Raw genomic sequence first — 22,543 nt, 5'->3', positions numbered from 1 at the left:
CACTAATGGGCTTGAACAGTCGATACTTCGCTACTAATAACGACGACGACGACAGCTGAGTGCTTAGTGCACATGCCCCAAGGCACGTCCACTCCGTGGTCATACATACTCATACGGTCCGTGTAGCAGCTTCCGTCCGTAACCGGTCCTACCTTGACTCGAGACATACAATTTTGCAGACTTCTGTTCAAATTCGTACTCAAAATTTTCTACGGGACCATAGTGGTCGAGAATGCCGAGCTCATTCCAAAGTCCGGAGAGCCATGGTGAGGCGTTGTTTCGTACGCGGTGTCTGGCTCGCAAAACGAAGTTTCGCACTCTAGTATCGTCTGTGCAAACCACAGCAACTCGTTGACGGATGCATTGTAAGTGCAAACCAGTTCCAACTTGGGGATCTTCTATCCTAAGCGAAGCCTTGTCAAAGGGTTCTGGTTACCGCTATCCCCTCTAGGGTAGGTTCACTAGACTAAATCCTCGGCTTTGTTACAATGGTATGCACAGACTCGGAACATGCTGCGCCTCACCGCAAAATCGACGCAGTTCGGACGCAGGACGTTCACAAGCTGGCTCATTGAATCTGCAGGTACCGTGCCCATCAAGAGGCGCAAGGATTTCAGCGATGAAGACGTAGACAATACTGAGGTGATGGGGGAGCTCATGAAAGTCGGTGATCCTCCACTGGTTCCTCTACTGTCAGCTCAAGGTAGTCATCCATGGAGGCTTTAGAGCTCGGGGACGCCATCTGTCTGTTCCCAGAGGGTATGAGTCGTTACCACCCTACCATTGCTCCGTTGAAAACTGGAGGTGTGTCAAGTTGTGCGTGTACGTTCAGGATTTTGACTCACGTCCGAAGTCGCGCGTATTGTTTCCGATGTTCTAACTCGCAGCCGAGACAAAGCCGACTTCTCCATATCGATCCTCACTTGTTCCATAACCTACATGTAAGTCCGTTGCAGTTTCATTGTCGCGCACCTGTGAGGTTAATCAATGCAAGGCACCGCCAACATTTCCGTTCAGACGTTCTGGTTACTTTTCATCGCCCTATGAAGTTCACTCCCAAGGTGAATTAGACGTGTAAGGAATGTACTTTTGGGCTCACATTTCAGTGCAGGCCAATCCGGAGCTCGTTGCACCTGTCGATTTCAATCGCATCCGAGAAGTCACTTCGCGCATGCAAGAGCTGATAAGCTCCGGCACAATTGATGCACCCTCATGGGATTTAGTCCGTTCTGCGAAACTTGCCTCAAGGATGTACGCTCCGTTAGGGACGCGTATGAGCCTAGGGGACCACGTCCGCTTGACGCGCACGTTTGCTGAAGCTTTGAAGGCACCAGAACACTCCCATGAACAAGATACAATGACTGGAACCGGTACATGTGGAGAGAAGGATATAGAAATCCAATCTTTGCGGCGTGACCTGAAGGTGGGTAGCGTTTGTATCCGTCCTGTGCTATCGCTCACCAGGTGTTAAGAACTACCAAGACCGGCTAGTTCGCTTGGGCATCAAAGACGATCGTATCCGTCGCCCGCTGACAAGACGCACCATCCTTCTACGGATGTGCATTCGTCTTTCGTGGTCACTTGTTCTCTTTATTATATCTATCCCGGGCCTCATATTGTGGACACCCGTTTTCCTCACCACGTTCTATGCAGTGCACAATTTCAAAAAGAGCGGGCCAATCTGGGACACCTGGGACGAGATTGCTCAATACAAACTCGTGTACGGACTATTCTCAGGCGGATTTGTCTGGCTTACCTCTATATTGCTCACGCTGCCCGTCGCGTCTTTTACCGCACTCGTAGTTCCCTTACTGATGTGGATGACGCTGAGATGGTTGGAAGATGCCATTGCAGCGTTTAGGGCGTTCACTGCACTCACGCGTTTGTTGAGAGCTGGTGAGGCTGCAACAAGGGAAATGCGGGATGTACGCGAAGATTTGTACACGAGGGTAAAGGACTTGGCTATAGGGACGCTTGGTCTCTCGGAAGATCCGGAGAAACACTTTCTGGAAAGAGGTGGTCGTGAAAAGGGGAGAGTAAGAGGCAGGCTGGAAAGTGGTGCCAAGTACTTTTCTGTCCGTCGCAGGAGGAAGAGGGACTGGAACGAAACACTGAGGCTGTATGACAAGGTAGACTACCCGGAGGAGGGCTTATGACCACAAGTAGTGTCCACGATCACATCAATAAGTATTGTGGATACGGAGCAGATTCCAAGACACCTGCCTAACTGCGGTGGTATGTATATAAAACGTCAAGCAAAGAAGCCCTACGAGGCTACAAGTACAAAAGGAAAACCATCCACGATGTGTGGATCACAGAAGTGTAGTATGTAGCATTGACAACAGGTTAATCGTGCATTTGACGAAAGAGATGGACTTGCACGAAGTAACAGAGTAACTCAACCGTGGATGGAGTAGTAATACCTATTGCCGGCAGCCCACCTGTAACCACGGTCGGCGGCCACGCCCGTATATATCACGCCATATGCGACACCGAACCCCACCAGCCAGGACACTGCATTAAGGACAAAACCCGACCCTGTACGGATTCAATCCCTGACAAGCGGTCGCCATACGAAGGCTGCTCACCGGGTTTAGCATGATCGAAACCAGGGAATCTATTCATGCGGTACAGTTCGGCAACGAGTATAAACGTCGTCAGTTGGAAAACAGCTGGAACACTTTCATTAGAGAGTTATTGTCAAGGCAACGAGGCAGATCCCCACCATGCAGCACAACCAATCCTGCAACAGCTCTCCACACTCTGCGTCTTCTAGAGTGCGTGCTCACGCCAAATAACAACGTCACGAGAGCCGTAGCCGCGAATCCGATTCCTAGCTCGGTAAAGTACTGGGCGGAGACCCAAGCCGCACAAAATATCTTGTTCTCTGTCTCGCACTTGTCCTGTTCTCGCAATGGGAAATGTCTACATTCGTAGCCGCTGTAGTCGGAATGAGTGACGTTGCTTGGGTCGGGTGCTTCAAACGTGATCCGCTCGCAGCGCTCCATTAGACCATAACGAACTGTGACACGAGTGTCATCCACGGTATGGGTTGCAACGAGCCTTGAAAGTTAACGAGTCAGGCTGCTAAGAGGTGCAAACATTATGCACGGCGAACCAGTCCGGGAGACGAGCAGAGAGTATGTTCTTTTTTTTTTTGCCCTCTGGTTAGTGGGCTGGTACACAAATACAAAGGGAGAAGCTCACAAAAATCAGCAAAGGGATCACGGCAATAAAAGTGAGCGCGTAGGACGTCTTTCGCATGCTGGGGGTAGTACACGGAACAAAGTCAGGGTGCTGAGGCTAGTGGCCCTGGAATTAATCTACTTGAGTGAGGTCAGGGGTCCCATGTTGGGAAGGCACTTTTGCTTACGTAATACTTCTATCAGTTATCTTGGTAAGTGGCTGGCAGGGGTGCATGTTGCTAGGTGGGCCGCATCGGACGTATGCGTGTGGCGTCCATTGGCGCAATCATCTCTGCTTATTGTATGCAGGATAAGTGGAGCCACTGTTCAAAAATGTGGACGAGTCTGAGAAACGTGCTCGATGCCTTACGGCACTATGGTGTCCAGATCGATATCTGTACTCCACTCGCACCATCATCGATTCATTTGGCAACATGCCTCCACGCCACAGTCGGAATCCGATAATTCTGATTGGTCGATAAGAGAATGAACTGCGGCGTCGACGTGGATGTGGCTACAGTGTACCTTTTGTCGAGTAATGAGTGGAGTCCTTGTCGATTAGTGGTTAAATCATCACGTTGTGGACCAACATAACCGTGAAGCCGGAGGTTCGAATCCTCCCTGGGACACTTTTTCACATTTTTTTCAGAGGAACCTCACGACCATAATCTGTGCCACACTTACATATCTGAACTGCTGTATGTCCTGGCACTTCAACTAAGGTAATTAATCATACATCGTGGGTACAAAACCGAGCCGTGTTAGAATAGTGAGTCCTGGCGGGATCAAAGCCGTCGGCACCGTTGGTGATGCTGAGAGGGGAGTCACGTTCGATGTCGACGTTTGCATACTGTACGAGGACGATCAGACTCAAACCCTAGGCACACCCTGAACGACATGTGGATATCTCTCAGCAATCATCTTTTGTCAGGCCGATTTAACATCAGTCGATGTCAGGAAATCAGACAGAAAACCTACTGCAAAGAGAGGAGGTGCACGCATTGCCAGCACTTGGGGGTCCTGTCCGAGGCCAACGAAACTGGCATATAAGATTAGCAACTAACATCTCAATCAGCGGCAAAAAATCTCACATTGTCGACACTCCAGCCTCGATAGTTGAAGATAGTGTCAGGGCTGTGAAAGCACCTCAGATCAGAGCGGATGCCCCTACGGTGGTTTCACTTACAGCATTGAAGTCCAATTAAGAAGGCAAATAAAACCACAGGTGCCGTATATTGTCCTTCAGCGTTGTATGATGGATGGGTGACTAGAGACTAGCATGTCAGCTTATACAGCTGTGCGTGATTTGGGGCACTGACATCTCAAATACAGATACGCGAATAACGAGCAGAGAAGCCCTACCATGTAGGCACCGAATATCAATGCTGGAAATGGTATAAGACAGCTTTAACATGGCGGATTACACAACACGTACTCGTTCCGACTAGCGAGTCATTGACGAGAGCATCGATGCCTGGACATACAACACTCGAAAGCCTTGGAAAAATCACAGGTGTTAAATATTACCTCGGTCTCTAAAGAGATTGAAAGTATCCTTGGCTGCCTGCAAGTAGGGCTTTCCGTATAGGGCTTGCACGGCATTAACATCAGAGTTGAACACGGCTGTCACCAAACGTACCGATTTCGATGTACGCGTATCTATTAAAGTATCGAACCAATGACTCGATGCAAGAGACGAATAGTTCGGCACAGCAAGCAAGACAAGCTTCAATAGCTGGTGACCTTTCTTATTAGTATCACATTACCAAGGTGGACAGACTGAGCTTACGGCTTCCTTGTTGGCTGGCGTTATTCCTTGCGGCATTGAGAATCATGCGAATGAGTTCAAGAATAGTAACGATCAGAGAGCCAAAGGCAATAGATCCTAGAGAAAGTGTGGATGCACGAGCAAATGCACTTAGTGTGGGGTGTTTTGGCTATCACATAACGTCAGGTTTTTAAGACAGCACGGTTTCATCATACTGCTGATGCCCACCATCTGCCCAAGGTCACGAGGGCCGAAGTAGTACCAACCTATGAAATTGTGGTCAGGTGCAGGTGAACACAGCTGTTGATTGCTCACAGCCATATGGTCCGCCGGCAAGTGTGGCCAACGCAACATTCCCGATGACTTGTGAAGTCCACAAGTAGGAAAATACAGAATAGAACAAGAGGCCTGCTACTTTTCCAGATGAACAGGAGGACGTTGTGCCGCAGCCTGACGCGACGGACATGAGTAGGAGGGGGTCATACATTAAGGGACGTACCCACCTGGATTTCCAGGTGTCCATCTCGCATAACTGTAGGATCGTAAGAGACAAATACGGTCCAACCAAAACCAGGTTCCACTTACATCGCCATGGAGGTGAAAACGAACCAACTGATAGGCGTGAGTGCATACAACAAAACAACTGCAAAGCATGCACTTACACACTCAACGCAGCCTGCAGAAACAGGGCACTAAAGGCCACGAAATAGGTACTGAGATGGTGCTTAGAGATGTCCATAACAACCTGGAGGAGAAGGGAGGCCAGAGGAATGCGGGACCGAAAGCCGAAGTATGCCAAGACGGAGAAGACCGCAACGATAGTGAAGATTATGGCGGCAGCTGTGCCGGCATTGAGAATACAATTGAGAAACCATTGCGATGAACGCACAGTAGTACCCGGTAATCCAGTAGTAGGCACAGATCGCACTGCATGCGAGTAAAGTGAGTGCCAGGAAGATTGGAGACGGTCACGCACATATTCGCCACGATTGCGAGGATGAGAGTAATGTGCATTATTACGCGAGTGAAGGCGCGGACCAACATAAGATAGGCTGTGGATAGCAGGAGGCCGGCGGCGGTCACAAGCAATAGCAGATAAACAGTGTGCCTAATGGGTTTCAATGGTGTCAGAAGTAAAGCAGATAGTTCAGATGTGTTTACCAGTTGAGCGTGACCGAACTGCCGGTTTCGCCGTCGCCTCCGATACCACCTCCTAGGCCGCCTACTTTGATCCAACCATTGATGGCGATGCCCGATAGTGCAGCAAAACCGAGTAGCTGTCATGGGTGCAAGAATATATGAATTGCTGCCTCCCAAAACGGAAGAAAGTGAATTACCTGGAGGATGAACAAGATCAAAAAGATGGGATCGTTCACCCTTTTCTTTGGCTGAAAGCGACCACCATCGTAGGGTGATTTGGTGTCGCCACCATCGTACGCTTGGTCTGGATATGGCGTCGGGGGATTGACGGTTTGCGCGTAAGGTTGTGAATAACCGGGACTCGGACCCGCGACCGTTTGGTAGCCTCCCTGAGCGCCCCACTGGTCGTCGCTCCATTTTGCCATGGCTGTCGCGGAGCAGAAGAAGCCTGGGCACGTTGAAGCTGCATGGACCCGCCTAATTCAATGGTTCGGGCCGCGTGCGAAAATTTGGACTGTAGTGCGTCATAATTCGGATTGTCGTGCATCTTCGAATTCGACCTGCACAGCACGACGACCACAGCTTAAATACATTGAGTCTTCGCGTAGTACGACCTACGGACGAGTCGTTGTATCAAGACTGAAAAATGTCGGAATAATGTCGCCAGCAGTGATACTGACGAATTTTAGTGTAAATTGCCCGTGAGAATGAGTGTAGGTGTTTTACGTACACAACTCATTACATACTTGACAGGACGAGGTTTTTGACCGTGGTCTCGAGTCTTTGCCACCGTGTGCCCTTCGACGACTCGGACGTGGGCGACAACGACGACCACGACGACGACGACTTCATTGCTTCGAAGTGCAGTCCGCCATCAAAACGACAGGCAAGTTGCGCTCTATCGCCTTCCATTGAGTTCGGGCCCGGACTAAGCCATCTCAAAAGCAGTGCCTGCAATCAATCATTCGCAACATAATTCCTGTCCCACTTCTCACAAGGCGTCGTGGCTCGTCCGAATACCAACGAGCTCTTTACTTTGCCTCATGAGCTTATCCTTTGGTGGAATTAGTCTGCTTTCCTCGTGGTCACAGTTAGAGAACTGGGATGACTCGGTTCATCCCAGGACTGGATATAGCTCCGTTGTCTGCGTTTTGGTTTTCATCCTCGTTGTTCTCATTCTCGGTGAGCTTGACAGTTGCCTTCGGTGTATGCTAACACACTCAACGCCACTTCCTCTGCCTTGGCAATTTATCGCTGCAAACGCGTCCATATCAGCATATCTCACCAATCCAACTGAGATTTCATTCAGAACATATCTTACCGAGCAAGCTTTCCGTCAGCATTTGAGTCATCTCGATGATATCAGCGACGAATCTGGAACAAAAGTTGATCACGATCCTTTACACTCTCGGTCTCGTTCATCGTCAGGAAGCATCTCGTTCGATCGAACCACGCTGCCATTCCGGTTTTCCAATCGTGCATCCGTGTCGCTTCGTACTCCGAAACATGTCTTTCACAGCTTTGGTGTTTGTACCGTTGCCACTACACGCGGTGCCACAACCACTAGCACCAAGCGCATAGGCAACACTTTGAACGGTGCGGAGCATGGAGCAGCTGTTTCTGCTGATACTTGGTTTATTGGTGCATTCGGACATTGGTGGCGTGGCGGCTCGGCGGACTCTTGGTGCTACGATGCTGTGGTTCGCTCCCAGGACTGCGAAGTCTGGAGGTCAGGCATACTAGGTTTCAACGCGTCGGATAAGTTTAGCGAGTATAATGGTACTTGGATTTTCTTGATGATACAAAAGTGGCAGCTCAGCAGGTAATCCTGGCTTTCTTTAATAGGTCTTTTACTCCCAAAATCTGTTTCGTGCTCACGACTTTCGCAACGTGCAGTTGCCCCCAAGGTACGAGGCGTCCAAGGCACCGGTTTGCTGCCCAGGAGAAATTCTACACCTCCACTACCTAAATCTGCCTCGCTTCCGCTACATGCTGATCATCGCGTCCGTGAAAGCTTGTCGTCGGCCTCCCCTTCATTTCCTCGTGGCACCGACCCACAGCAGAGTGCTACCCATGCTCCATCGCGCACGTGCTCTGCATCAAGTAGACAGGACCATTCCCCGATTATAACTGAGGTTTTGAGGCAGATAGCCGCCGCGCAGATATCCGTTACTGAACTTCAAGCGCAACTGAAAGAAGCTCAAACTTATGCCTCCCAATCACATACCCTGCTTGAAGATGAACTCGACCAACTACGGGCAAGAAAACGCGAAGACGATCAAAAGAGGGTGGAGGGCAGGTTGCGGACAAAATCACTCGAAGAAGTTCGGCGTGTTGCTGAGACTGGGAGACGAGAGGCTGAGAGGCGGCTGAAAGCTGCTCGTGGTACGAAAGAATCAGCGACTCGCCGCGTAGAGGAGCTGGAGACTGAGATTGGAAGATTAAAACGACGGATTGACCAGGATCGTGCAACCCTCGCCCCCGATCCCGGCAACGGAGATGCGGAAGAGGAACGCAGCTTGCTGTCTGAGCTTGAAATGAAGAGGAAGGAAGTCCAGATTGCAGAAGAAGTCGTTACTGCGCTTAATGCTCGCGCTAGGGAACTGGAGGAAAGGATTGCGGAGAGCAAGGAGCGCCTTCGTGTGGCGGAAGAGTATTCTGCCAAACACGACCACGAGAACGGGTATATCAGTGGAGGCTATGATCAGTTGGGTGCACATACCTGGCCCTCGTCCTACACGCGTTTCGACTTTCCAAGCGTGTCTGGAACTCTGGAGACTGAAAATATTCAAGGCTTTGCACGCGAATCACCAAACTCTACTTACTCTCCGAGGCCTTTGCGGTTTTCGCTAGGATCCCCATCTCCCACTGAAGTGAGGAACCCTATTGTTCCTTCGACAGGAGCGAGGGCGCTCTTCGACGAAGATGCCTCTTCCACTACACTGCAAGGCTCTCAGTTAATTTCGCATGGGCGTTTCAATCACGACGATGCATCTTCTTTCTCTCCCTTTGACGTTCACATACCATCATCCGCATTCATTCCCAGCAGTTTGATCCGCGTACTTGACTCACCTTCTGCTGAATGGAGAGAGCGCCACATAGGTGATATGGGTGGCGTAGCACCCTCTTCTTCGGTCGTTCTTGGTGGCGCCTCTCCTTCGGAATCCGATGTTGACTTCAGCCCATACGAAGCACGTCTTTCTACTGAAACTCCTGACGAGCTATTCTGTGATGAGATGACACTGCCCTATCGCACCCATTCAGATCCCACGGCAAAGACTTCGGATGACCTGCGATTCAATGCTGTGTCGAACAACGCCGAATCTTCGCCGCGCAGATGGTTCTCGATTTCTACGAAGGAAAAACCGCGTAAGGGTCTCAACCCTGATGCGAAAGTCTTCCGGCTCCCTAGACGTAAATTGGATGCAAACCCAGCCACGGACAACCACGGGGCGCACAGCTCGTACGACATGCTCAACCCATCAGGTCACAATTCCGGTATCGCCTCGTCAACTCCTTCTTTACTACGTGCCTTCGCTCCGTCTCGGGCTGAACGAGAGGCTCTTCAACGAGCTCTTGGTGGATCCACGAATACAAGCCTTGAACTTCTTCCAAGCCTGAGTGACGTGGGTACTATCCCTCCCTCGCCTATACAAACACAACGGGAGGGAGAGCATGGAACTACGGCGGGGGAGGAGAATCACTCACTTCCCGTGTGGCTGCAGTCTTTACCGCTGATCAGTAAACCGAACTTCAGCCCTTGGGAGGACGAGGATGTAAAGGCGAAGAATAAGGGGGAGTAGAGGGGCGAACTGTTTGTTGTTGTGCGCTACTGGTAGCGTTTGTAAATCAAAGGCGATGCTGGGAGTGTTTGTTGAAGGGTTGTCAGGATAGAATGTGGCAGTCAAGTTGTTGTCGAGGAGACTGTATCATTGGCTCCCTCAGCCAGCACCATATATAATGATGTTGTCAACCCTGAGTATAAGCATCCCGTTCTCGCGTGATCGAGATTGGAGAGCAGCGAGTGATCTGACTGACTTAAAAATGCAAAGGTGTACATGTCAATGGTGTAAGTACCCCACCCACTGTTCCTGAGAAATATACCCGCAATTCTTCAGTCGATCAAAGGAATGCGTTCGTTCTCAGTGGTTGTGGTACAGCAGAGATACCTAAAAGGAGCGGATGGGGTGGGCCCTTTTTCTCGCATGAATGGCCCTCCTAACTGAGCACCGGTAGATGCTAGAAAGCACCAAGGGCCTCTTACATCTTGCACGACGGTATATCAAAGACACCCCCTAGCATCATCTCAAGAAGACGATCTGTTGGCAGCTACGAATCGTATTAAATCCTTGGATAAAGTATACCCGCACTGCTCCAATTCCGCGAGGGCCAGCGAATATCGAGAATCCCCAGCAACTACACAAGTCCTTATGATAGCATCGTACACTCGCAATGGGGGTACGATCTTCTGCGCTTTCATCTCCTCCAAGTAAAAGAATGCGTCTTCATAGGTTGGTTGTGTAAGACAAAGCAGAACAGTTCGCTCGTATGTCAGTGCGTTCGGACGGACGTTCGCCTGCTTGAGGTCCAGGAGCAGTTTATCACCAAGTTCCCGATGACAGGTATTGATACATCCCTGCAACAGATAGTTGAAAGTTTCAACATCTGGCTTGCTAGCATATTCACGGAACGCTTTGTACGCGCCTACGGCACGCTGGAGGTCGCCAAGAGCGATCGACGCTTCGATGACGGTATTGATGGCTGCGGCGTCGATGGTGTGACCTTCGTCCCGTAACTCATCCAGGATCTTCCATACCCCATCGACAGCGTCAACGTCTCCCTTCAGGATGTTTGTTATGGGTTGAGTTGTCTCGGGAAGCGGCACTATGCCGTTGCTACGGAGTAAATGTAGCGTGCCGAATGCTTCTTTCAATTTTCCGACTCTGGCAAAGGCTTCAAGAAGCGGGGCAAAGTGGTGTTCCTGCCAATCGACACCAATGGATCGGAGGACGCGAATGACGTCTGTTGCCAGGTCCGAAAGGCCATGACGCGCGCATGTATGAAGGACGGCAATACAGGTACCCTCGTCAGGAGTCAGGTTCATTTCATGAATAGCTTTCTCCCAGCACTTCTGAACTCCGTCTGCCTACAGCGTCAAACAAATATTTCAGTTGATGGATTGGGAGGAAACAGTAACTTTTTTTTCGTAGCGCTCACATAAAACAACTCTGCTGAAGAGACAAGACAAGAAATCCATGTTTCACTGTCGATTCTACGGACGGAATGTGCCTCAAAATTCTGTGCTATATCGATGGCAAGCCTAGGAAAATTCAAGTGAGCGGCCAGTTTGATGACATCCTGCGTGGCAGTCAGGTCCGGAGTAAAACCTTGTTTGGCCATCTCGTGCATGAACTGCAGGGCAAGTTCCACGCCTTCCGTGGTTGTTATTCGTTTGATGATCAGAGCATACGTCTGTTCGTTCGGTGGGACACCCCGGTCGACCATTTTTTCCAAAGTTTCCCATGTAGCTTCAAGAGGATACCATCGAGAGGCCTGCAAAATGATCATGATGATAAGCCGTAGGCCTGCCTGGGCTAGAAATTGTATACTCGCATGGAGAACATGATGGTATGACTGGCGGTCTGGTAGAATGCCCACGGCAATCATGTCGTCGATAACAGCCCACGCTTCCAAAGGTAAACCCTCCTCCGCGATGCATGCAAGCAGGGAATTGTAAATAGTGAGGTCCGGCTTTACGCGCTCCCTCTTCATTTCCCGCACTGAGGCGAAGACACGGAATGAGTCGTCTCGTTCCCTTCGCATGACTGATAGCTTCGTACTGGCACCGTGCGAGCTGGCTAACTGACCCCCGAAAAGTACTGTCTTGGTGGAAAGCCCAGGGTCTAATATTCGAGGATGCTGTAGTGCTATATTGCTGGCACCTTGTAAAACTTCGATGGACTGCGGTGGAATAAGCTTGCTTTTCCAACGAAACAAATGGCCCCACCTTGACCTATGAAGCATGCGTCTCCTACCGTGTGTGTAAAATACGGCCTCGAACTGTGTTTGAGAACACCCCGAGATGAGGAAGCCAGCATGGACGCTTTGTTTTGTCTCACCAGCCGGAAGCACCACAATTGTAGTAATCGCAAACACGCCAAAACAAGATGTCCCTAATGCCACTACCCAGTTCAACCAATCCTATCACAGTTAACCAGCCCGCGAGGGACTGTCGCGTGTTTCTTGGATATCTTTTCTTGTATTCTGACTGTACAACATGGTGAGGGATGACACTTCATTTGTATTTCAGCCTATAGTGAAAACGGCCGCGTGCAGTTTTACTCAGAGGCTATTCTATCGCGTCGCGGTCCTTTGGCGAAAGTATGGCTCGCGGCACACATGGAGCGGAAACTCTCCAAAACACAGACGCTGCAGACCGATATTGAACAAGCTGCGGGTGGGTATTATGGTCTCGTGCGGCCACGGTGTCTTCTGTGTCTCTAACGCGCGACGGCAGATGCTATTATGGGACAAGAGGTCGAAGTGATGGCACTCCGTCTCAGTGGACAGCTCCTGCTTGGTGTTGTCCGCATTTACAGCAGGAAGGCTAAGTATCTTCTTGACGATTGCAATGAAGCGCTTTTGAAAATTAAAATGGTAAATGCTCTCACACCCTGTTTGATATCCCATTTGGTCTGAGCGCAGATTCCGCATGCAGGCGTTCCGCCCAGGTGTTGTAGATATGACTGAAGAACAGTTGGCTGTGAATCGCAACGCAATTACCCTTCAGGGGGGTAACCTGGACCTGGATGTCCTCATTCCTGATATTAACTGGTGGGTTTCTTGTTAGCCACACGTAACGTATGACCTATACACTCTATCGCAAAAGGGACATCGACTTTGAAGATCGCATCGCTGAGCCACAAGGTCATCACGTCGCCCGACAGGCTGACATCACTCTCCAGACCGCCGACGAATTCCAACTCGATCTGGATGACCCCGGCTACGGATTCGATCTAGGCCCATCCGATGGCATAGGTTCACAAGACTTCGGTGAACTCGATCTTGGGCTTGATTTTGGTGATGGCCCAGTTAGCGCCGCCAACGGAAGTGTTGAAGTCGGGCGTGATGCACCCACCCCGCGGAGTGCGAGAGAGTCTCTGGAGTCCTTGATGGGTCGCGATACAGAGAAGGATGACTTTTTCTCTCATGTTAGCAGGGCGGCTTCTGAGTACAGATTTAGCGTGGACAGAGACATCGACATGCCTTTCGGGCCGGATATTGGCGGTATGGATGTTGATCTAGGCCTGGACTTCGGAGATGGTCCGTTGAGCGAACCAGAGAGGATGCGAACACGGTCGCCGTCCCGGATGTGTAAGCTCCTGCCCGCTCCCGTCCTCATCGTGTAGTATTGAGGTCTCTATAGCGTCTCCGCTCACCGAGCCTCCGCAAACGCCGCCACCTGACTTGCAGCTTACCCCGCGTGCGGCGACTGAGGTTCTTCCCGGAGAAGATGTTGAGGTTGAGGCTACCAAAGTCAAGCGGAAGCCGCGAGAAAAGAAGCAAATTATCGATGCGGTCATTGAACTGACAGACAAAGGCGGGGCGAGGAGAGGAAGGGGTTTCGGCCCCCCTGTTGTCCAAGACCTTAGCGATATCCTGACCGAACAACGGTTCCTGCCTCGCTCCTCGATGGTGATGCGTCTCATGGAAATTCGAGAAGATCCTCTAGCACATTTCCTGCCGACCAAGGTTACTCCTGAGGGAACGTACCTCTGTGTTGGCCCACCGGGGCTGGTGCCTGAATTGACGGATTTATTTATGCGACCGATACGAAGTGGGCCGCTATCTAAGAAGAGGGGTACATCTCCAGGAAAAGGCAGCAGGAAGAAACCGAGGGTGGAGGATAGCGTACAAGACGAAGAAGAGGTCGAACAAGCCAGACGCGATACGAGCGTGGCACCTAGCGTTGGTGTGCCTGGTGAAGCCTTGGGTCCGCGTGCCAGTCTTGCCCCCGATAGTGGTGGCTTCGAGTTTGGCGATATGACCGGAGTGGTGGATGACTTCCAAATGGACGTTCCTGGCGACTTCCCCACAGCTCAAGAGGACCTAGGGGTGGAACGTGCGAGGAGCGTCGCCCCGTCTGAGCTGACTCGTTTATCGACACCTGGGGTTGAGGGTGAGGAAGAGGAAAGTTATGCCGATCTCACCTGTCCTATCGCTGCTTTCGACGTTCGACCCTTGCCATCGACCCAAAGCCAGGAGACAGATGGGGACACTGACAGCAAAGGATATAGCAAGAACACGGTGAAAGCGCTTGCCATCATACGCAAAGAATTGCAACCCGGCCATGATAATGGTCAAGCAGCTGTGATGAGTTTCTCCAAAATGGCACAAAAAGCATCGCGGCGAGCTGCGTCTGCGTTCTTTTTTGAGCTTCTCGTGCTGGGTACGCGCGACTGTATCAAACTCTCCCAGAGTACCTGCTTTCGAGAACATTGAGATCCGCGCCAAGCCCAGACTTTGGGAGCAAGGCGGTCCCATTGCTTCTGCAATGAGTCTGTAGGTTCGATTGGTAGGCTAATTTTATATTCCATATTTCCACTGTTCCTTGCGACACACCTTTCCAGTAGTGTAGGTTGTTCATACACCACTATTTTCTCGGATCACATTTTAAAATTTGTATATACCATCGCGAACATGATTTTCACCTTGGATGAGAACAGTGAAGAAAGGCATAGTTGCGTGATCATTCCGCCTTGGCATTCCAACCAGCTTTTGTCCTTTGCCTCTGTCGAGGACCTTGTTTGGCATGGCAAGACGACTCCGAAGACATCACCCCGTATCTTGTACCATGGCGGCTTTGACCCAAGTTTCCAACATGATCAGTTAGCATATCGGCCGTATCTCCATTCTGGAGTAGTGCTCGGTGCGACGAGATCCTCGCTTCCTGCGCCGAGCGGATAGAGGATGTAAAAAGTGGTACATACAGCGAGCAGGTCAACCAGTAAGAGCCAGAAAGGCACCTGTGTTCTTATGAGGGATGAGGCCGGTGACCATCAGGTGCACAAATCGCTTCTTGTGGTTCGAAACAGTTTCGTTCAAGGTCTTACCGTCTCCAAAACATCGAAGTTGCTTGTTCTAAACGTATATTGTTTCGGATTACGATGAACTATGTATGTTGGCAGCGCAAAGAAGTCGGCCGTGAGGTGGTACGTTCCTTCATCCTTCCGTGGCTCATTGAGTTCTAGCTCTCCCCTTCCCAGTACGACACGATTGTTACATCTCTCCCGCCTTCACTATCCCCACGAGCGAAGCACATATCCGAGGCCGAACAGCCCACTCCACAACACCCGTCACGTCTGGTTCTAAAGCCGAATAGAGGCACGCAAACAACCCTGAAAGCGTCAATCACCCTGAGCATACGATAAAGGGCGGCTCTGCATCCTCCACGCTCCGAACGAACCCAACGCCGACATCCCTATCCCATGCGCCTATTTAATTCACCGTCCAGCCGGACTGATATCGATCATCCTTTACGCCTGCTGTCTTCTTTGCGGAGAAAGCTTGACGAGACGAAAAGGGAACGTGACGGCTACACCGCTTTCGACAAAGAAGCAAGAAAGAAGAAAGAACACGATAAGCCAATAAATGAAGTGGAGCACAAGATCGAGCGCCTCAAGTCGGAAGAGCGGACTATCCTCGACCAGTCGAAGTTCGCCGAGAGAGAGGGAGTAACTTGACGAAGAACTTCGAGCACTACAGTTGGAGGAGAGAACACTAGAGGAGAAAGAGGCTGAGTGGGTTTTGTCGTACGCTGCTACTGATCCAGTTGGCCGGCCCCTTTCCGCAGGTTTTGGCGTCTGCGTAACGATCAGCAGCTGGCTTCCGGCACTGCTTCTCGTGTCCTGGGCAGCTTACGCTGCTGATTACACGACATAGGAGAAGTTTAAATGTACTACGTAACGTCTACAATGACGGTGTTTTCCTTACTATAGACGCGCTGCGCTTAGGCCGTGTGCCAGGGGTTCCCGTGAGTGGTAGCCAGCCGCACCTTTTTCTCCACAGTGGACTGTCGCTAAGGTGAGTGGTCCGAGATCAATGTAGCTTGGGGCCAGACGTTTTTGTTATTGTACACAATTGCCCGAGAACTCAACTTTACTTTTGAAAAGTGGGTAATTCATTGGTTGAATACGGATGATATATATATAACTCGCGTTCAATCCCCACAGCTACCGATTCGTTCCCGTATCTAGCGGAGCGAGAGTGATACGATACACTGATACAGCCCCGTATGAACTGTACGGTTCAGGTGACTTGCCTTTGCATGGCTTCACAATCGCCACTTTGATTTTGCAATAGCGGTATTCTTGAAAGCTCTAAAACAGTTGATGGATTACGTGAAGTTCCAGGACTCCACACACGTGCAGTGATTTACTGAAAACCGGACCGAGATGTCTCTGCCTGGCTTAGGGGCGAAGACAAGGTAGGGGAAGCATCAATCAAGTTTCAGTTTGGTCTCGGACCCGCGGATTTTACTGGCCCCCAAGATAATACTGAAGTTGACAACGAACAGGGGAAATGGTTGATCTTGCCTCTGCGAATTTGGACAAGTCGTCGTATTGCCCGTTCTAAATTTTGTCTCTGGTTCTGGGATGAAGTCACGAGGTAGGCATTCTTCCACCGGTCAGTGCAGTTCGGGTCTGAAGCGAGCTTTGCGCTCCTCACTGGTTGAACTTAAGCGGAGCGATTATGTATTGCCTCCAGACAATTGGCTCAGCAATCTTTGTGGTTCATTTCGGTCGATCAAGTTGTGGCTTTTCGGCGGGGTAGGCCCCACAAAGTGTTGCGCTTTTCGACGGTTGGCCATGCGTGCACGATTCTATTTCTTGAAAATCATCCCACGAAAGAACGGGGTGCGATAGACCTTTGCGGCAGGAAATATATCCCCAGCCTTACCAACAACCTCTTCCGCGGTGGCAGGGAACTGAGATACGGGCCTCATACATATGCACGCGGTAGGACTCGAGACGTCAATGATGCGGATGCGAAAATCGCCGCTAACTATAATAGTTCTAGAGAACTACCACCTCGGGTAAGGCCGTTATTCTCGTTTCGCAACAAGCTGGATGTAGGATGTACCCCGCATTGACTGCGCAATGGTGCCATCATCTTCCCCACCCCGAAGGTACTCGGCTCGGTCTTACCAAACCTGCAGCGGTCGGCAATACAGAATCAAGATACAGGACTCACGCCGATTTAATTCGCCTCGGAGGCGATGCCGATATCACTGAGTACAATAGACTCGAAACGCTTTAGTGAAGATAAGTAGCCTCAAAGAACAACAACCAATAGCGGTTCTAGCGAACTACCGGTTCAGACAAAGGCATGCACCCGAAACGAACAGACTGCAACCCGCCTCCGTATTTAAAGGCATCGGTCTATAGAATTCATCACAACCTCAGATCAACGCACACATCGAAATGAGCTGCTGTGCCTCAGGCAAGTTCACGCAGTGTTTTCCTCCCCACTTCCTTGATAGACTGTCTATTTCCAATTTTAGGACATGAATACCAGGGTTCGCCCGAAGGTAGGCGTGACAGATAATTGTACTGTGCCTTTTGCCTTAGCAATTTGGAAGGTAAAATGGTGGACATCAATGGTGTATGTTGCTATGTAGGCACTCCAACCTGCCACACACGACCCCAAGAAGGCCTTGATCCTCTTGACGGACATGTTCGGCTTAACGCTGAGGAACAACTTGGTGCGGGTTCTGCTCCAACCTACAGCTAGGCATATGCTAATGGGACGCTATAGTTACTGGTTGATGACTTCGCAAAGAAAGGCTACCTGGTAACATATACTTTGGCAATCTTTGTCTCATTGGCTCATTCGTTGCGAACCTCTAGACAATTGCCCCTGACTATTTGAATGGCGACCCCGCGCCTCCGTATGCTATGAACGTAAGTCCACAACTATCCATGAAATTGAGCGCTCACGCAGGCCCTCCAGAACCCAAACTTCACCTCAGACATGGTGAAAGCTTGGGTTCAAAAACACCTGCCTCCTGTGACCCGTCCCCCCGTCGACAAGGTGGTGCAGGGGCTGAGAGACCGGGGTGTGACCAGGATTGCAGTCACTGGCTACTGTTTCGGCGGTAAGTTTATAGTCCTTCGCACTACCTTGGGATCGTCCAACAAGTACCTGTATTGTTTAGGTCGTTACGCGATCGATCTCGCGTGCGATAGGGTAGCAGACGTTGTTATAGTTTCCCACCCTTCGCAGCTTGTGATTCCGACAGACTTTGAGGTATGTTCTTTCTACCAATTCTTTCTTCGCATGGTCTTGCTCACCACGACGGGTTTGCATCTAGACATTGGTACAGAAAGCCAAAGCGCCGCTCCTCCTTGAAATGGGCGACAAAGACGTCGAGATGCCTGTACAAAAGCAAGAACAAATCGACGCCATCCTTGGTGACGGCAAGTACGCTCCCGGGTATAAACGCGAGTGCTGGCCCGGGTGCTCCCACGGATTCGCGGTCAGGGGAGATCCCCTTGTCCCCCAAGAATTCGATGGCAAAAAGGGGTCATTCGATAGCAGTGTTGCATGGTTGCGGAAGTATTTCTGAAGTGATCTGTCCCTAGCATTGTTAATGTTCTAGGAGACAATTTTTTGCGAATTGTACTTGTATGCGCAAAGGTCGTACGTGGAAAGTAGGCACTACGTCTCGAGATTTCATGTCGATTGATTTTCAAACCTGGCATCACGCCCACTGATCAGGACAGGTGGATGTTGTTTTACACAGCAACGCAAAGTGACTATTACGAAGTCAAACAGTAGAAACGTCACTTGAGAAACAGTGAACATTTACATGGCGACTAGTGAGCTCTTATTGCCGGTCATGCATCTAAGAGGGTGATTTTCCAAGAGGGTGTCCATAATCCGTAGTGGCTGTCCTGCATAAACTGCAGACCACTTGGAAAAGCCGAAGACTCGAAGCTGCGTGATGACAATCAATCCGGTAATGGGCATTCTAGTAGCAGGTTCCGCGCAACTCAGGAGGACCTAGGGGTGGAACGTGCAAAGAGCATCACCCAGTCTGAGCTAACTCGCCTACCCACACCTAGGATGGATAGTCGGAGAGAGGAAAGTTATGCCGCTCTCACTTGTCCTATCGCTGCTTTTGACATTCGATCCTTGCCATCGACCCAAGGCCAGGTGGCGGACGGGGGACACTGACAGCTAAGGATATAGCGAGAACACGGTGAAAGCGCTTGTCATCGTACGCGAAGAATGGCAACCCGGGCATGATAATGGTTAGGACCAACCTGTGACGACTTTTGCCAAAATGGCGTAGGAAGCATCGCGGCGAGCTTCTTCTCTGAGCTTCGAGTCGTGCTAGGTATGCGCGACTGTATCAAACTCAAGGCGGTTCCAATATTGTTTCTGCGATGAGTTTGTGGGTCCGATTGGTAGGCTAATTTCAAATTCCATTTATTCCCGCTATTCCTCCTAACACACCTTGCCAGTAGAGTAGGTATGTTCATACACCGTTATTTTCTCAGGTCATGTATAAAGTTTGTATACATCATTGGCGAACATGGTTTGCACCTTGCATGGGAACAGCAAAGAAAGGCATCGTCGCGTGATCATTCCGCCTTGGCTCTATTCTTCGGCTTTTCGCCCAGCTTTTGTCCTTTACCTTTGCCAAGGACCTTGTTTCGCATCTGCATCATATGCAAGTACATGATGCACAAACCTAGCAGGAGGGGTTGAGTGGGAATGAATGGCAAGACAGCATCGAAGAACCTCACCCGGTATCCAAATGAGTACCATGGCGGCCTTGGCCCAAGCCTCCTGCGACCAGTTAGCGTATCGGCCGTGTTTCCATTCTGGAATAGTGCTCAGCATGACGAGAGCCTCGCTTCCTGCGCCGAGCGGGTAGAGGATATAAAAGGTGGTATAGCGGAGCCAGGTCAGCCAGTAAGGCACCGGTACACTTGCAAGGGAGAGGACGTAGTAGGAGTAACGGATCACTTCGGTGAAGGACCACGCAAGGAGCATTGTTGTGTAGAACGGGTTTATATGGGTGCTGGGGAAGCGCGCTACGATTCCCCATACGAGGATGAGGCGAGAGGAGACCTGGATGACGGTTGTGGGGAGAGGGGAGCGTACGAGGCCGAGCAGGACATGGACCACTTCGAGAGCGGCGAGAGACTGGACGGGTGCAAGGACAGACCAGGATGCTGAGTGGGTTGGGGGCACATACGGGGCGACGAGGGAGACGAGATATCTGGACACGTCATTTGCGGCTGTGGGGGTGAACGACCAGGGAAAGCGGAGGGGTAAGTAGGAGTAGGAGCTCTCGTTGAGGAGGGCACTCGCTGTGAGGAAGAGCACGTAGGCCCACCCCACTGCGGACACGGCGTTGAACGCGGCCAAGTACCACTTCATCACACTAACAGTCCGGAGAGACGCGTGGGGCTACGAAACACGTATTACATAAGAGAACACATGCTGAGTCATGTCGACCAAACAGGAGACAACAAGCAGGGCGTTTCTGACTAAGACTCGCGCCCCGACCTCCACCTCCCGTCCGTCCTCAACGCGACTGCTCACAGCATCGATCGACGACGAGCACGGGCCAAACAAGACACAACACACGCACCACCCACTGCACCATGTTGCAGTACCCACACCAGCAGCAGCAACAGCAACAGCAACAGCCATCCGACACTCTCACCTCGCACGCAATCCCCGCCATGCGTCTCCGCGATGACCCCGTGTCCTCCGCAAACCCGCCCTCGTCCCAGCCCTCCCAGCAGCAGTCCGCGGCTCAGTCGTCCTCCGCCCCCACTGCTACACGAAACACCCGCAAACGAAAAACACCTCCCACTCCTGCCAATCCTCCCCCACCTCAGCAGCAGCATCCTCCCCCACCGCCTCCCGGAATGCATCTAGGACAGATCCTCCCTCCTCCCCATGCTCTCATGCCGCCACCCGGAATGGGCCACCCTCCACATCCACCCATCTACCAGTATGCCCCCCCTGAGTACTCCCAGCAACACCCACACCCTCCTCAGGGCGAACAATCACAGCAGTCCATCAACGGCCCATCACCTGATCAGTCCGGTGAACAGTCTCCAAAAGCCGGTCCAGGGGGTCGCCAGCTCAGTCAGAGCAAGCGGGCGGAACAGAATAGAAAGGCACAGAGAGCCTTCAGAGAAAGAAGGGATCAGTAAGTCTTGTCCTCTTCCTTGTTCTCTCGTTTTTTTGTCCACGCTTCCGGTCCGGGAATTGGGGTTCTCGGCTCTTCGCTTCGCCTTTGAATTACCCTCTCACCACGTTTCCTCCAGGCATGTCAAAGCACTGGAATCCCGTTCGCAACTACTCGATGCTGCTCTTGCATCGGCCGATGAAGCAAATCGGAGATGGGAGGAGTGCCGCACGCTTGTTGACCAATTGCGCATCGAGAATGCTGCACTGCGGGCCGCCTTAAGTCAGGCGCAGGCCCAATTAGGCCAACTCGGTCAAGGCCCGATCCTTCCCACACCCCCAACCCCGACGGCTCAACAGCACCCACAACAACCACAGCAGCAGCAGCAGCAGCATCAGCCACAGGAGAGCTCGCCAAAAGACGAAAAGAAGGAAACTCCTGTAATTAAGAGCGACGGGTAGTCATAGCTTCGTGTTTACCGCGTGTGACGCTTGTGACTCTTTCTTCCTTCCTTCACTTTGTTTTCTCCCTTGATTTGCAAATATTAAAGTATACGCGGCAGGAAGATATGACTCACCGTCTTCCCGTGGTTCCTGCTTACAACGACCCCCGTAGTTGTCGGATCGCTCGCTCAATAATATTATTTCCCTACTCTTGTGGGTAGGTCGAGGTCGAACTTGTCGAGGCTGAGCGAAGGCTGGAACACGCATAGGACTGGTTGGTGACGGTGAGAGGGCAACCGCTGGAATTGCTGACAAGGTCGTGGTCGGAACGTTTTATGTAACCCATAGCTTTGTCATCGTCTACAACAGCATGGCATTCGTTGGTCAAGCACTGTGGCACTGGGCAGGACAGTCAGGCGAAGGGGCATCTGCACGCAGAGCTGGATCCATCACTCAGAGGCGGCATGTGGAAGCGGAGAGACCACTGAATCTCATACGAAACACCGTCTGTGTCCGGTCTTACGATTCCATCCAGTCTAGAGAACGGTGCGACGCGACAATGTCTTCCGGCGCCGTGACGCGGCGGTGGTTTTACACAATTCTCGCTGGTTGGTAACCCCGGTCCGCCTTCGCTACAGCCTTGCCACCAACTCGCTGTCGGTTTTAATACACCGACACGAGGTGCTGTATGATCTCATCAGGACTTATGTGCCGGCTAAAGTTTCTGGCACGCGCTGGCGGATGTGTCCCCCCAAGAAAACAACTTGCACTCCGCGCAGCACCAAACGTT

At 51.2% G+C, this 22,543-nt stretch overlaps 9 protein-coding genes and 1 non-coding gene across 10 annotated transcripts; 6 read left to right on the top strand and 4 right to left on the bottom strand.

Annotated features, from left to right (window-relative positions):
* Positions 1–72: 72 nt before the first annotated feature.
* On the top strand, positions 73–2,156 carry F5J12DRAFT_712153 (uncharacterized protein; the record flags this gene model as incomplete). Its single annotated transcript, XM_051740747.1, has 10 exons — positions 73–116; positions 180–266; positions 324–365; positions 425–452; positions 502–663; positions 720–804; positions 854–941; positions 995–1,061; positions 1,112–1,432; positions 1,473–2,156. 10 exons carry the CDS (start codon positions 73–75, stop codon positions 2,154–2,156), a joined length of 1,608 nt encoding a protein of 535 aa, XP_051605137.1.
* Positions 2,157–2,277: 121 nt separating this feature from the next.
* On the bottom strand, positions 2,278–3,533 carry F5J12DRAFT_198989 (uncharacterized protein). The gene is made up of 6 exons (XM_051738375.1): positions 3,374–3,533; positions 3,208–3,323; positions 3,119–3,147; positions 2,726–3,063; positions 2,589–2,672; positions 2,278–2,538 (listed from the first exon to the last, which is right to left on the bottom strand). The coding sequence occupies exons 2-6, from the start codon at positions 3,262–3,264 to the stop codon at positions 2,399–2,401; spliced, it is 648 nt and encodes a 215-aa protein (XP_051605136.1). The 5' UTR covers positions 3,265–3,323; positions 3,374–3,533; the 3' UTR covers positions 2,278–2,398.
* Positions 3,534–3,732: 199 nt separating this feature from the next.
* F5J12DRAFT_t26 lies at positions 3,733–3,814 on the top strand. The gene has a single exon. It is a non-coding gene; the product is annotated as a tRNA-His (tRNA).
* F5J12DRAFT_946711 (plasma-membrane choline transporter-domain-containing protein) lies at positions 3,772–6,859 on the bottom strand. Its single transcript, XM_051749754.1, has 18 exons — positions 6,291–6,859; positions 6,115–6,230; positions 5,930–6,061; positions 5,843–5,880; positions 5,616–5,793; positions 5,539–5,565; positions 5,457–5,485; positions 5,269–5,403; positions 5,182–5,219; positions 4,975–5,122; positions 4,825–4,920; positions 4,713–4,775; positions 4,621–4,659; positions 4,505–4,570; positions 4,372–4,452; positions 4,277–4,319; positions 4,164–4,224; positions 3,772–4,106 (listed from the first exon to the last, which is right to left on the bottom strand). Exons 1-18 carry the CDS (start codon positions 6,516–6,518, stop codon positions 4,056–4,058), a joined length of 1,569 nt encoding a protein of 522 aa, XP_051605135.1. The 5' UTR covers positions 6,519–6,859; the 3' UTR covers positions 3,772–4,055.
* F5J12DRAFT_198907 (uncharacterized protein) lies at positions 6,860–10,302 on the top strand. Its single transcript, XM_051738374.1, has 4 exons — positions 6,860–6,979; positions 7,039–7,275; positions 7,369–7,872; positions 7,939–10,302. Exons 2-4 carry the CDS (start codon positions 7,137–7,139, stop codon positions 9,894–9,896), a joined length of 2,601 nt encoding a protein of 866 aa, XP_051605134.1. The 5' UTR covers positions 6,860–6,979; positions 7,039–7,136; the 3' UTR covers positions 9,897–10,302.
* Positions 10,185–12,200, bottom strand: F5J12DRAFT_798897 (uncharacterized protein). The gene is made up of 5 exons (XM_051744250.1): positions 12,101–12,200; positions 11,889–12,054; positions 11,716–11,857; positions 11,311–11,646; positions 10,185–11,239 (listed from the first exon to the last, which is right to left on the bottom strand). Exons 1-5 carry the CDS (start codon positions 12,189–12,191, stop codon positions 10,400–10,402), a joined length of 1,575 nt encoding a protein of 524 aa, XP_051605133.1. The 5' UTR covers positions 12,192–12,200; the 3' UTR covers positions 10,185–10,399.
* A 78-nt stretch (positions 12,201–12,278) lies between these two features.
* F5J12DRAFT_798895 (Rec8 like protein-domain-containing protein) lies at positions 12,279–14,809 on the top strand. The gene is given in 7 exon segments (XM_051744249.1): positions 12,279–12,373; positions 12,430–12,550; positions 12,611–12,750; positions 12,812–12,927; positions 12,983–13,467; positions 13,520–14,554; positions 14,574–14,809. The coding sequence occupies 7 exon segments, from the start codon at positions 12,371–12,373 to the stop codon at positions 14,657–14,659; spliced, it is 1,986 nt and encodes a 661-aa protein (XP_051605132.1). The 5' UTR covers positions 12,279–12,370; the 3' UTR covers positions 14,660–14,809.
* Positions 14,810–17,555: 2,746 nt separating this feature from the next.
* F5J12DRAFT_798888 (dienelactone hydrolase) lies at positions 17,556–18,885 on the top strand. Its single transcript, XM_051744248.1, has 9 exons — positions 17,556–17,595; positions 17,657–17,683; positions 17,735–17,742; positions 17,774–17,857; positions 17,911–17,946; positions 18,003–18,056; positions 18,106–18,250; positions 18,311–18,402; positions 18,467–18,885. Exons 1-9 carry the CDS (start codon positions 17,577–17,579, stop codon positions 18,719–18,721), a joined length of 720 nt encoding a protein of 239 aa, XP_051605131.1. The 5' UTR covers positions 17,556–17,576; the 3' UTR covers positions 18,722–18,885.
* Positions 18,886–19,645: 760 nt separating this feature from the next.
* F5J12DRAFT_198673 (PTPLA-domain-containing protein) lies at positions 19,646–20,811 on the bottom strand. Its single transcript, XM_051738373.1, has 2 exons — positions 19,908–20,811; positions 19,646–19,852 (listed from the first exon to the last, which is right to left on the bottom strand). Exons 1-2 carry the CDS (start codon positions 20,545–20,547, stop codon positions 19,743–19,745), a joined length of 750 nt encoding a protein of 249 aa, XP_051605130.1. The 5' UTR covers positions 20,548–20,811; the 3' UTR covers positions 19,646–19,742.
* A 44-nt stretch (positions 20,812–20,855) lies between these two features.
* F5J12DRAFT_888059 (uncharacterized protein) lies at positions 20,856–21,771 on the top strand (the record flags this gene model as incomplete). Its single annotated transcript, XM_051747226.1, has 2 exons — positions 20,856–21,331; positions 21,450–21,771. The coding sequence occupies 2 exons, from the start codon at positions 20,856–20,858 to the stop codon at positions 21,769–21,771; spliced, it is 798 nt and encodes a 265-aa protein (XP_051605129.1).
* Between the last annotated feature and the right edge of the window lie 772 nt (positions 21,772–22,543).

Source organism: Pisolithus orientalis (genome assembly GCF_024613125.1).
Source record: "Pisolithus orientalis strain OTSU chromosome Unknown F5J12scaffold_2, whole genome shotgun sequence".
Taxonomy (NCBI): domain Eukaryota; kingdom Fungi; phylum Basidiomycota; class Agaricomycetes; order Boletales; family Pisolithaceae; genus Pisolithus; species Pisolithus orientalis.
This window is presented reverse-complemented; position numbering and strand designations above follow the sequence as displayed.

Excerpts from the sequence above, each read along its gene's own strand:
- F5J12DRAFT_198989 (XM_051738375.1), bottom strand. The coding sequence starts at position 3,264 with ATGCGAAAGACGTCCTACGCGCTCACTTTTATTGCCGTGATCCCTTTG. Across the intron at positions 3,148-3,207 it reads TGATCCCTTTGCTGATTTTT|AACATACTCTCTGCTCGTCT; the intron begins GTGAGCTTCTCC and ends AAAAAAAAAAAG. Across the intron at positions 3,064-3,118 it reads TCTGCTCGTCTCCCGGACTG|GCTCGTTGCAACCCATACCG; the intron begins GTTCGCCGTGCA and ends TTAACTTTCAAG.
- F5J12DRAFT_198673 (XM_051738373.1), bottom strand. The coding sequence starts at position 20,547 with ATGAAGTGGTACTTGGCCGCGTTCAACGCCGTGTCCGCAGTGGGGTGG. Across the intron at positions 19,853-19,907 it reads GGTACTCATTTGGATACCGG|GTTTGTGCATCATGTACTTG; the intron begins GTGAGGTTCTTC and ends CCCTCCTGCTAG.
- F5J12DRAFT_798895 (XM_051744249.1), top strand. Across the intron at positions 12,551-12,610 it reads CGATATTGAACAAGCTGCGG|ATGCTATTATGGGACAAGAG; the intron begins GTGGGTATTATG and ends GCGCGACGGCAG. Across the intron at positions 12,751-12,811 it reads CGCTTTTGAAAATTAAAATG|GCGTTCCGCCCAGGTGTTGT; the intron begins GTAAATGCTCTC and ends TTCCGCATGCAG.
- F5J12DRAFT_798888 (XM_051744248.1), top strand. Across the intron at positions 18,251-18,310 it reads CACTGGCTACTGTTTCGGCG|GTCGTTACGCGATCGATCTC; the intron begins GTAAGTTTATAG and ends TGTATTGTTTAG. Across the intron at positions 18,403-18,466 it reads TGATTCCGACAGACTTTGAG|ACATTGGTACAGAAAGCCAA; the intron begins GTATGTTCTTTC and ends GTTTGCATCTAG.
- F5J12DRAFT_946711 (XM_051749754.1), bottom strand. The coding sequence starts at position 6,518 with ATGGCAAAATGGAGCGACGACCAGTGGGGCGCTCAGGGAGGCTACCAA. Across the intron at positions 4,921-4,974 it reads CGCCAGCCAACAAGGAAGCC|CTATTGAAGCTTGTCTTGCT; the intron begins GTAAGCTCAGTC and ends AAAGGTCACCAG. Across the intron at positions 4,107-4,163 it reads GTGCACCTCCTCTCTTTGCA|ATGATTGCTGAGAGATATCC; the intron begins GTAGGTTTTCTG and ends GCCTGACAAAAG.
- F5J12DRAFT_198907 (XM_051738374.1), top strand. The coding sequence starts at position 7,137 with ATGAGCTTATCCTTTGGTGGAATTAGTCTGCTTTCCTCGTGGTCACAG. Across the intron at positions 7,276-7,368 it reads CCTCGTTGTTCTCATTCTCG|CATATCTCACCAATCCAACT; the intron begins GTGAGCTTGACA and ends CGTCCATATCAG. Across the intron at positions 7,873-7,938 it reads TAAGTTTAGCGAGTATAATG|GTCTTTTACTCCCAAAATCT; the intron begins GTACTTGGATTT and ends TTTCTTTAATAG.
- F5J12DRAFT_798897 (XM_051744250.1), bottom strand. The coding sequence starts at position 12,191 with ATGCTGGCTTCCTCATCTCGGGGTGTTCTCAAACACAGTTCGAGGCCG. Across the intron at positions 12,055-12,100 it reads CGCATGCTTCATAGGTCAAG|TCCATCGAAGTTTTACAAGG; the intron begins GTGGGGCCATTT and ends ATTCCACCGCAG. Across the intron at positions 11,647-11,715 it reads ACCGCCAGTCATACCATCAT|GCCTCTCGATGGTATCCTCT; the intron begins GTTCTCCATGCG and ends ATCATTTTGCAG.